Source organism: Oncorhynchus kisutch, linkage group LG5 (genome assembly GCF_002021735.2).
Source record: "Oncorhynchus kisutch isolate 150728-3 linkage group LG5, Okis_V2, whole genome shotgun sequence".
Lineage (NCBI taxonomy): Eukaryota > Metazoa > Chordata > Actinopteri > Salmoniformes > Salmonidae > Oncorhynchus > Oncorhynchus kisutch.
Window position 1 is genome coordinate 65,003,578 of NC_034178.2, and position 12,289 is coordinate 65,015,866.

Genomic DNA, 12,289 nt, shown 5'->3' on the forward strand with positions numbered 1-12,289 from the left:
CTTTCCGAATGCACTGTACATACTACAATTCATATGATTTTGTACGACCGCTATTACATTGGTAATCCAACCTAACATAAAGTTACATATAATAATAAACGGAGTGGCACATATTTTAGTAATATATAATACGTTTTACTCTGAGGCCAGGTTGGAATAACACATCAACTAAAAGCTGAAAAGCTAACATCATGACCCCTATGTTTTATCCATTTGTGGCTGGAATCTCTCCCTTTCTCTCTGTCTCTCCCTCTCTCTCTTCCTCTCCCTCTCCACCCTCCCCTGCATCTCTCTCTTGTTCTGCCCTCTCCATATGGCCAGTATACATTGTCAGAAACTTAAACTAATGCCATGGCCTCGCTCTCTCTTTCTCCTATAGGGATTTTCCCACCTACAGTCAGAGTACCATAAAAGTGTGGGTTCCCAGTCCCCAGGGGCCCCTAACCCTGGAGGGAGACAGAACCACGAGTGGGAAAGTGAATACTGCGATCGGGAGTGTGGTGGCAACCACTGCAGGTGAGATAGCCCAGACCAGTATCGGCTTTGTAAAGGAAACTATTTTTAATTCTATACTGTTTATATCTTAGAATAGGGACAGTTTTCTAGACCCAGAGTAAGGCTAGCTTGGGACTAAGAAACTATTTCAATGGAGATTTTCCATTCAGAATGATTATTTAGTCCAATACTTAATACTTATTCAATGCTATTTTAACAGTTTAAGTGAATGCCTTTGAGTACACAATTGTGTTATTTAATGCTGACTCAAATGTTTATTCAAAAAGACCTTTGATACCACTGCTTTGTGTCCTTGAATTGACTTTTACCGTTTCAGTCCTCAATTTTGGCTCAGCTACAGTAAGTGTCAATATGACAGCAGTCAAAAATAGTTGATTATTGTCAGCTCATGTTTACATCCAAATCATCTTGACTCCTGGACTCTGTCCACACATTTCAAGGCTGTGTTGAGACAATGACTTATCAATGACCCAAGCCCAGCTCAGATAATCCCTACCATTGTGTCGCTGAGTTGTAGTAATGCTGCAGCAAATGTACATTATCCCGTTGGGCGTTGGCAGTCACAATGTAATTAACTTCATTATGTCCCTGTAACTGTCCTGAATGCCTCTGTCAATCTTACAGCTATTGTATACAGTAAACATGTGCCTATGAACCAGAGTCATACTGTTAGCACTGAGGCGGTGTGCCCTAGTAGGAAGTTCACTGTGTGCAGCACCCTCTGCACTATCAGCTCAAACAGAAATAATATGTTCATGTCTGCTTCTGACAAGCTTCCCAGTAAAGCGATTAAATAAATCAAGCATTGCAAAAAAGTGCTCAAAATAGCCCACATTAACATATGGTGCCTATGAAACAAGTTTCATGAAATCAATCTCTGAGACTCACTTAGATAATACCTTTGATGATACAGTGGTAGCAATACATGGCTATAATTTCTACAGAAATGTGAGAAATGCCACTGGGGGTGGTGTTGTGGCCTAAATATACATTGGGGCAAAAAAGTATTTAGTCAGCCACCAATTGTGCAAGTTTTCCCACTTAAAAAGATGAGAGAGGCCTGTAAATGTCATCATATGTACACTTCAACTATGACAGACAAAATTAGAAAATAAAATCCAGAAAATCACATTATAGGATTTTTTATGAATTTATTTGCAAATTATGGTGGAAAATAAGTATTTGGTCACCTACAAACAAGCAAGATTTCTGGCTCTCACAGACCTGTAACTTCTTCTTTAAGAGGCTCCTCTGTCCTCCACTCGTTACCTGTATTAATGGCACCTGTTTGAACTTGTTATCAGTATAAAAGACACCTGTCCACAACCTCAAACAGTCACACTCCAAACTCCACTATGGCCAAGACCAAAGAGCTGTCAAAGGACACCAGAAACAAAATTGTAGACCTGCACCAGGCTGGGAAGACTGAATCTGCAATAGGTAAGCAGCTTGGTTTGAAGAAATCAACTGTGGGATCAATTATTAGGAAATGGAAGACATACAAGACCACTGATAATCTCCCTCGATCTGGGGCTCCACCCAAGATCTCACCCCGTGGGGTCAAAATGATCATAAGAACGGTGAGCAAAAATCCCAGAACTAGTGAATGACCTGCAGAGAGCTGGGACCAAAGTAACAAAGCCTACCATCAGCAAGGGCATTGAAGATGAAACGTGGCTGGGTCTTTCAGCATGACAATGATCCCAAACACACCTCCCGGGCAACGAAGGAGTGGCTTCGTGAGAAGCATTTCAAGGTCCTGGAGTGGCCTAGCCAGTCTCCAGATCTCAACCGCATAGAAAATCTTTGGAGGGAGTTGAAAGTCTGTGTTGCCCAGAGACAGCCCCAAAACATCACTGCTCTAGAGGAGATCTGCATGGAGGAATGGGCCAAAATACCAGCAACAGTGTGTGAAAACCTTGTGAAGACTTACAGAAAACATTTGACCTCTGTCATTGCCAACAAAGGGTATATAACAAAGTATTGAGATAAACTTTTGTTATTGACCAAATACTTGTTTTCCACCATAATTTGCAAATAAATTCATAAAAAATCCTACAATGTGATTTTCTGGATTTTTTTTCTCATTTTGTCTGTCATAGTTGAAGTGTACCTATGATGAAAATTACAGGCCTCTCTCATCTTTTTAAGTGGGAGAAATTGCACAATTGGTGGCTGACTAAATACTTTTTTGCCCCACTGTATATGCAGCCTTTACATTCCTGTAAAGGTTAGAGAGAATCTCATGTTAAATACTGTTGAAGTAATATGGCTACCTGCCTCACCTGAAGCCCATTCTTGTGGGAAGCTGCTATAGACCACCAAGTGCTAACAGTCAGTATGTGGATAATATGTGTGAAATGCTTGATCATGTACAGTATGTGATATCAACAGAGAGGTATATTTCCTGGGTGACCTTAATATTGACTGGCTTTTATCAAGCTGCCCACTCAAGAAAAAGCTTCAAACTGTAACCAGTGCCTCCATCCTGGTTCAGGTTGTCAGTCAACCTACCAGGGTAGTTACAAACTGCATAGGAGTGAAATCACAAACATGTATTGATCACATCTTTACTAATGTTGGAGAAATCTGCTTTAAACCTGTATCCAAATCCATTGGATGTAGTGATCACAATATAGTAGCCATATCTAAGTAAACCAACGGCTGGGCCTAATATAGTGTATAAGAGGTCATATAAGAAGTTTTGTAAAGATTCCTAAGTTAATGATGAAAATAATATTTGCTGGCCTGTGGTGTGTAATGAGGAGCAACCAGATTCTCCACTTGACACATTAAGAAAATGACTATACAACTGCTATATCCCTGTAGATTGATAAGGGATTTAAACATGTTATGGTTGAGAGGGATGAGGTCAAATAAATGGCAAATAAGTCTGGCTGCACAACCAATTGGAAAACGTACTGTAAATTGAGAAATCATGTGACTAAACTGAATAAAAAGAAGAAGAAACTATACTATGAAACAAAGATAAATGATATTAAGAATGATAGTAAAAGGCTTTGGAGCACATTAAATGAAATTTTGGGCAAAAGGGCAAACTCAGCTCCATCAGTCATTGAATCAGATGGCTTATTCATCACAAAACCCACTGATATTGCCAACTACTTTAATTATTTTTTAATAGGCAAGATTAGCAAACTTAGGCATGACATACCAGCAACAAATGCCGACCCTACGTATCCAAATATAACTGACCAAATTATGGAAGAAAAGCATTGTGATTTTGATTTACGAAAAGTTAGTGTGGAAGAGGTTAATTATTTTGTTGTTGTCTATCAACAACGACAAGTCACATGGGTCTGACAACTTGGATGGAATATTACTGAGGATAACAGCAGATGATATTGCCATTCTTGTTTGCCATATCTTCAATCTAAGCCTACAAGAAAATGTGTGCCCTCAGACCTGGACGGAAGCAAAAGTGCCCCCCCTTCACCAACAGTAGGGTCTGTGCCCCCCCTTCACCAACAGTAGGGTCTGTTCCCCCCCTTCACCAACAGTAGGGTCTGTGCCCTCCCTTCACCAACAGTATGGTCTGTGCCCCTCCTTCTTCCAGAGCCTTGTGGCACAGGCTCTGAGTAAAGCCTGTGCCACAAAGAGGGACTTTCAAAAATTACAATTGGCTCAGAACAGGGCAGCACGGCTGGCCCTTAAATATACACGTATCACTAACATTAATAATATGCATGTCCGTCTCTCATGGCTCAAAGTAGAGGAGAGATTAACTTCATCACTAATTGTTTTTGTAAGTATTGACATACTGAATGCACTGCGCTGTCTATTTAAACTACTAGCACACAGCTCGGACACCCATGCATACCCCACAAGACATGCCATCAGATGTCTCTTCATGTGAAGGGGGCACAAGTGAAGGGGGCATATTAAAATGGATCGGTACAATAGACTGGCCCGCCCTGTTCTTCATTCACAATTGGTGATTACAGAATTATGCATTTGCTTCCCCTCGCTCATCAACTCATCCTCATTCTCCTCTTTTCTCCCAATCATCATTTACTTAATTTATTTCATCTGTTGGCATATGTGTGAAATTAATTTTGGTAGAGTTTAGGTTCAGTTTCGAGGCAATTATAAGGGTTATTACCAGCTGGGTACTGCACTTTCAACTGTTGGAAGGAGGAGGGGCACAGACCCCACTGTTGGGAGAAGGAGGGGCACATACCCTACTGTTGGTGAAGGGGGGGCACAGACCCTACTGTTGGTGAAGGGGAGGCACAGACCCTACTGTTGGGAGAAGGAGGGGCACATACCCTACTGTTTGGAGAAGGAGGGGCACCGACCCTAAAGTTGGTGATGGAGGGGCACAGACCCTACTGTTGGAAGAAGGAGGGGCACAGACCCTACTGTTGGAAGAAGGAGGGGCACAGACCCTACTGTTGGTGAAGGAGGGGCACAGACCCTACTATTGGTTAAGGGGGGGCACAGACCCTCCTGTTGGAAGAAGGAGGGGCACAGACCCTACTGTTGGGTGAAGGAGGGGCACAGACCCTACTGTTGGGAGAAGGAGGGGCACAGACCCCACTGTTGGAAGAAGGAGGGGCACAGACCCTACTGTTGGGAGAAGGAGGGGCACAGACCCTACTGTTGGTGAAGGAGGGGCACAGACCCTACTATTGGTTAAGGGGGGGCACAGACCCTCCTGTTGGAAGAAGGAGGGGCACAGACCCTACTGTTGGGTGAAGGAGGGGCACAGACCCTACTGTTGGGAGAAGGAGGGGCACAGACCCCACTGTTGGAAGAAGGAGGGGCACAGACCCTACTGTTGGGAGAAGGAGGGGCACAGACCCTACTGTTGGGAGAAGGAAGGGCACAGACTCTACTGTTGGAAGAAGGAGGGGCACAGACCCCACTGTTGGAAGAAGGAGGGGCACAGACCCTACTGTTGGGAGAAGGAGGGGCACAGACCCTACTGTTGGAAGAAGGAGGGGCACAGACCCTACTGTTGGGAGAAGGAGGAGCACGGACCCTACTGTTGGAAGAAGGAGGGGCACAGACCCCACTGTTGGAAGAAGGAGGGGCACAGACCCTACTGTTGGGAGAAGGAGGGGCACAGACACCACTGTTGGGAGAAGGAGGGGCACAGACCCTACTGCTGGGAGAAGGAGGGGCACAGACCCCACTGTTGGAAGAAGGAGGGGCACAGACCCTACTGTTGGGAGAAGGAGGGGCACAGACCCTACTGTTGGGAGAAGGAGGGGCACAGACCCTACTGTTGGGAGAAGGAGGGGCACAGACCCTACTGTTGGGAGAAGGAGGGGCACAGACCCTACTGTTGGGAGAAGGAGGGGCACAGACCCTACTGTTGGGAGAAGGAGGGGCACAGACCCTACTGTTGGGAGAAGGAGGGGCACAGACCCTACTGTTGGGAGAAGGAGGGGCACAGCCCCTACTGTTGGGAGAAGGAGGGGCACAGACCTACTGTTGGGAGAAGGAGGGGCACAGGCCCTACTGTTGGGAGAAGGAGGGGCACAGACCCTACTGTTGGGAGAAGGAGGGGCACAGACCCTACTGTTGGGAGAAGGAGGGGCACAGTCCCTACTGTTGGGAGAAGGAGGGGCACAGACCCCACTGTTGGAAGAAGGAGGGGCACAGACACTACTGTTGGGAGAAGGAGGGGCACAGACCCCACTGTTGGGAGAAGGAGGGGCACAGACCCTACTGTTGGGAGAAGGAGGGGCACAGACCCCACTGTTGGAAGAAGGAGGGGCACAGACCCTACTGTTGGGAGAAGGAGGGGCACAGACCCTACTTTTGGGAGAAGGAGGGGCACAGACCCTACTGTTGGGAGAAGGAGGGGCACAGACCCTACTGTTGGTGAAGGAGGGGCACAGACCCTACTATTGGTTAAGGGGGGGCACAGACCCTTCTGTTGGAAGAAGGAGGGGCACAGACCCTACTGTTGGGTGAAGGAGGGGCACAGACCCTACTGTTGGGAGAAGGAGGGGCACAGACCCCACTGTTGGAAGAAGGAGGGGCACAGACCCTACTGTTGGGAGAAGGAGGGGCACAGACCCTACTGTTGGAAGAAGGAGGGGCACAGACCCTACTGTTGGGAGAAGGAAGGGCACAGACTCTACTGTTGGAAGAAGGAGGGGCACAGACCCCACTGTTGGAAGAAGGAGGGGCACAGACCCTACTGTTGGGAGAAGGAGGGGCACAGACCCTACTGTTGGAAGAAGGAGGGGCACAGACCCTACTGTTGGGAGAAGGAGGAGCACAGACCCTACTGTTGGAAGAAGGAGGGGCACAGACCCCACTGTTGGAAGAAGGAGGGGCACAGACCCTACTGTTGGGAGAAGGAGGGGCACAGACACCACTGTTGGGAGAAGGAGGGGCACAGACCCTACTGTTGGGAGAAGGAGGGGCACAGACCCCACTGTTGGAAGAAGGAGGGGCACAGACCCTACTGTTGGGAGAAGGAGGGGCACAGACCCTACTGTTGGGAGAAGGAGGGGCACAGACCCTACTGTTGGGAGAAGGAGGGGCACAGACCTACTGTTGGGAGAAGGAGGGGCACAGGCCCTACTGTTGGGAGAAGGAGGGGCACAGACCCTACTGTTGGGAGAAGGAGGGGCACAGACCCTACTGTTGGGAGAAGGAGGGGCACAGGCCCTACTGTTGGGAGAAGGAGGGGCACAGACCCCACTGTTGGAAGAAGGAGGGGCACATACCCTACTGTTGGGAGAAGGAGGGGCACAGACCCCACTGTTGGGAGAAGGAGGGGCACAGACCCTACTGTTGGGAGAAGGAGGGGCACAGACCCCACTGTTGGAAGAAGGAGGGGCACAGACCCTACTGTTGGGAGAAGGAGGGGCACAGACCCTACTTTTGGGAGAAGGAGGGGCACAGACCCTACTGTTGGGAGAAGGAGGGGCACAGACCCTACTGTTGGGAGAAGGAGGGGCACAGACCCTACTGTTGGGAGAAGGAGGGGCACAGACCTACTGTTGGGAGAAGGAGGGGCACAGACCCTACTGTTGGGAGAAGGAGGGGCACAGACCCTACTGTTGGGAGAAGGAGGGGCACAGACCCTACTGTTGGGAGAAGGAGGGGCACAGACCCTACTGTTGGGAGAAGGAGGGGCACAGACCTACTGTTGGGAGAAGGAGGGGCACAGACCCTACTGTTGGGAGAAGGAGGGGCACAGACCCTACTGTTGGGAGAAGGAGGGGCACAGACCCTACTGTTGGGAGAAGGAGGGGCACAGACCCTACTGTTGGGAGAAGGAGGGGCACAGACCCTACTGTTGGGAGAAGGAGGGGCACAGACCCTACTTTTGGGAGAAGGAGGGGCACAGACCCTACTGTTGGGAGAAGGAGGGGCACAGACCCTACTGTTGGGAGAAGGAGGGGCACAGACCCTACTGTTGGGAGAAGGAGGGGCACAGACCCTACTGTTGGGAGAAGGAGGGGCACAGACCCTACTGTTGGGAGAAGGAGGGGCACAGACCCTACTGTTGGGAGAAGGAGGGGCACAGACCCTACTGTTGGGAGAAGGAGGGGCACAGACCTACTGTTGGGAGAAGGAGGGGCACAGACCCTACTGTTGGGAGAAGGAGGGGCACAGACCCTACTGTTGGGAGAAGGAGGGGCACAGACCCTACTGTTGGGAGAAGGAGGGGCACAGACCCTACTGTTGGGAGAAGGAGGGGCACAGACCCTACTGTTGGGAGAAGGAGGGGCACAGACCCTACTTTTGGGAGAAGGAGGGGCACAGACCCTACTGTTGGAAGAAGGAGGGGCACAGACCCTACTGTTGGAAGAAGGAGGGGCACAGACCCTACTGTTGGGAGAAGGAGGGGCACAGACCCTACTGTTGGGAGAAGGAGGGGCAATGGAGCGAAACTGTTCAAAAACATGACATGTCCTCCTTAAACTGGTTCCAACTCCAGTTCTGTTTGTGATATTAAGATTCTAACAACAACAGTTTGTTACATAGACTTATTTAGGAAAAGTCAAGGACAGAGGGGGGCATAAATAAATAATGTGCAGTCAAAATTACTTCTTTAGCGGTTCTAGTGTTAACTGAATAGCTGTCAAGACTTCTGTTAGGCACATCTGTTTGGAATGTACTCCAACACACACATGGCACGCTTTATTCCTTCAATTTTAGTTTTATAATTGTCCCTACTGTACTTCAAAGGGGAAGGGGAAATGTGTGTTTTATTTATTCCTTCTCTTCACACCCTTTCTGTCTCTTCTTGTTTTCCGATTCCTCCTTCTCTTCTCACTGTCTCCCTCTCTTCTTGTTTTCTGATTCCTCCTCCTCTTCTCACCGTCTCCCTCTCTTATTTTTTTCAGTGGCAGCATGATAGCCAGGGACAAGCCACTCTACCTCACTTGAAACTGGATGTCGCCGTCGACAAGAAAAGACACCAGGGAGTCAGCCCTCAACCTCCCCACATTCACCACGTCCCCAACCCCCCCAACCCCCCAACTCCCCAACCCCCCCAACTCCCCAACCCCCCAACCCTCTTCTACCTCCACCAACCCCCCAACCCACTCCTACCACCACCAACCCCCCGACCCACTCCTACCACCACCAACCCCCCAACCCACTCCTACCACCACCAACCCCCCAACCCACTCCTACCACCACCTCCCCAACCCCCCAACCCACTCCTACCACCACCTCCCCAACCCCCAACCCACTCCTACCACCACCTCCCCAACCCCCCAACCCACTCCTACCACCACCTCCCCAACCCCCCAACCCACTCCTACCACCACCTCCTAAACCCCCCAACCCACTCCTACCACCACCTCCCCAACCCACTCTTACCACCACCTCCCCAACCCATTCCTACCACCACCTCCCCAACCCACTCCTACCACCACCTCCCCAACCCCCCAACCCACTCCTACCACCACCTCCCCAACCCACTCCTACCACCACCTCCCCAACCCCCCAACCGACTCCTACCACCACCTCCCCAACCCCCCAACCCACTCTTACCACCACCTCCCCAACCCCCCAACCGACTCCTACCACCACCTCCCCAACCCCCCAACCCACTCTTACCACCACCTCCCCAACCCCCCAACTGACTCCTACCACCATCTCCCCAACCCCCCCAACCCACTCTTACCACCACCTCCCCAACCCCTCAACCCATTCCTACCACCACCTCCCCAACCCCCACCTCCCCAACCCACTCCTACCACCATCTCCCCAACCCCCCAACCCACTCCTACCACCACCTCCCCAACCCACTCTTACCACCACCTCCCCAACCCACTCCTACCACCACCTCCCCAACCCCCCAACCCACTCCTACCACCACCTCCCCAACCCCCCAACCCACTCCTACCACCACCTCCCCAACCCACCAACCCCCAACCCACTCTTACCACCACCTCCCCAACCCCCCAACTGACTCCTACCACCATCTCCCCAACCCCCCCAACCCACTCTTACCACCACCTCCCCAACCCCTCAACCCATTCCTACCACCACCTCCCCAACCCCCACCTCCCCAACCCACTCCTACCACCATCTCCCCAACCCCCCAACCCACTCCTACCACCACCTCCCCAACCCACTCTTACCACCACCTCCCCAACCCACTCCTACCACCACCTCCCCAACCCCCCAACCCACTCCTACCACCACCTCCCCAACCCCCCAACCCACTCCTACCACCACCTCCCCAACCCACCAACCCCCAACCCACTCCTACCACCAACGCACCAACCCCCCAACCCACTCCTACCACCGCCTCCCCAACCCACTCCTACCACCACCTCCCCAAACCCCCAACCCACTCCTACCACCAACCCCCCAACCCACTCCTACCACCAACCCACCACCTCCCCAACCCACTCCTACCACCAACCCCCCAACCCACTCCTACCACCAACACACCAACCCCCCAACCCACTCCTACCACCACCAACCACCACCCTTTTTTTGTCAATGTAATCTTTTCGGTTTTTAGAAAGATTTGTGCAAAGTTCCGGTGACTACTAGCGATTTTTTTTCTCAGCGTATTTCTTCTCCTGCCTGATTCTAGAGCTCTCATATTTGTCTCAGAGTAAAGAAAAATTGAGGAACCATGAAAATAGTCCCCCTCAGGGACTAAACTGAGCTTTAATTAGAATAAAATGAGCAAAAAGCATTCTTCTTCTTTTCCTTCTTCTTCTTCTTCTTCTCATTTAATCATTTTTTAAATTTATTATGTTTTCTTTTCTTGTTGTTGTTTTTATTTCTTTCTCGCTTGCTACATTTTCTTTTACTTTTCTGGTAGGTTTCAGCACACAGGCCTTGATGTTACTGTTGCTTTGCTTTAGGGTCTGTGACTTATTATAATACAAAGTGAATGGGTGGGAAAGGATAATTACATAAATTCAACCTTTTTTTTATGAAAGACCTGTGGAGGTTTACCAAGCTGTCACAGTGTGATTGTAAATATCACTTTGATCAAATTGGGAATTCGAAGTCCAGATAGCTTTTCTTCTTCTTCTTTAGTATTACCTGTAAGTCATTGGTTTGTATTTCAAAGTGTATCTTGTGTGTGTGGTTGCGTGCCTGCATGTGTGTGGGAGTGTATGCGTGTGCTACTGTGCGTATGTGTGCGCGTGTGCATTTGGGTGTGTCTGTGTGCATGTGAGTGTGTAAGCATTTGTGTGTGTGTGTTTTGTGAATTTTAACAGGCTGTGCAGGTGGATTTCAAAGGAGTACTTCACACACTCCATCTTGCATTAAATCTGTGCTCACTGGTATGATTTTTCCAATAAAGTTACATCAAAAACACAATACAGAGTCTGTGTCCTGCAGATCATTAAATGGAAAGAGAGAGAGAGAGGGGGGGGGGAGAGAGGGGGGGAGAGAGAGAGGTGGGAGAGAGAGAGAGAGAGAGAGAGAGAGGGGGGAGAGAGAGAGAGAGGGAGAGAGAGAGAGAGAGAGGGGGGGGGGAGAGAGGGGGGGAGAGAGAGGGGGGGAGAGAGAGAGAGAGAGAGGGAGAGAGAGAGAGAGAGAGAGAGAGAGAGAGAGAGATAGAGAGAGAGAGAGAGAGAGAGAGAGAGAGAAATGGGAATGAGGAAAAGCGACACAGACATACTGAACACTCATGTTGCCTCAAAAATCCTAGGCTACAGTCTTTGTTGATTAGATTTTTTAAATTCACCTGGTCATGTAAATTGTCAATATTCACCCACTCAACATGAAGAGGGATCTAAAAAACAAACTACATGTGAATGACAGTAACATAGCTGTGCGTTTCAAGGTTTCCACTATCTTCTTGGGTGTTTCTGTTGTGTCTCTCTCATCTTTAAGTACTGTGATAAATATTTGATGAGAAAGATGGTCTTATTTTCACTGTAGCATAATTACATTTTTTTGTTGTAATGGAAATATAATAACATTCAAGTTAATATATAAGCCTGACAATTGTAGCTATTTAATTTGTAAAGCCATTATTTTTATTTTGTAATTGTTATCAACATATTTTTTTAAGTTGCCCATCAGCTATTTGACAGGTTTGCTATTTATGAAAGAACATTTCTTTGCTTCTTACAATGGACGTGCATTTTTATTACAATTGTATTGTTTAGCTTTTAGGTTTGATGATGATGAGGATTGCTTTGGTTTCTTCCTCTTTTTTTCTGCTGGTTCTTTCTTTCCTTGCCAGTGACATAATTTTGTGTCACAATCTTTCTTTTATTTTAAATCTCCATAATAAAAAAAAAGTGAAAAGTGAAATAGGCTGCTACCGACTCTTTTTTTCCGACACAGA

The 12,289-nt window shown here is 48.7% G+C and overlaps 1 protein-coding gene across 3 annotated transcripts in view; it reads left to right on the plus strand.

Moving 5' to 3' along the window:
* LOC109891654 (TOX high mobility group box family member 2) overlaps positions 1-8,920 on the plus strand; it is a 205,132-nt gene extending 196,212 nt beyond the window's left edge. For all 3 annotated transcript variants that reach the window (XM_031825676.1, XM_020484174.2, XM_031825675.1), the window contains 2 exons: positions 380-516; positions 8,856-8,920. In XM_031825676.1, the coding sequence (XP_031681536.1) occupies positions 380-516; positions 8,856-8,898 (180 nt within the window). In that variant the 3' untranslated portion in view covers positions 8,899-8,920. The remainder of the gene's footprint in view (positions 1-379; positions 517-8,855) is intronic.
* The last annotated feature ends 3,369 nt before the right edge of the window (positions 8,921-12,289 follow it).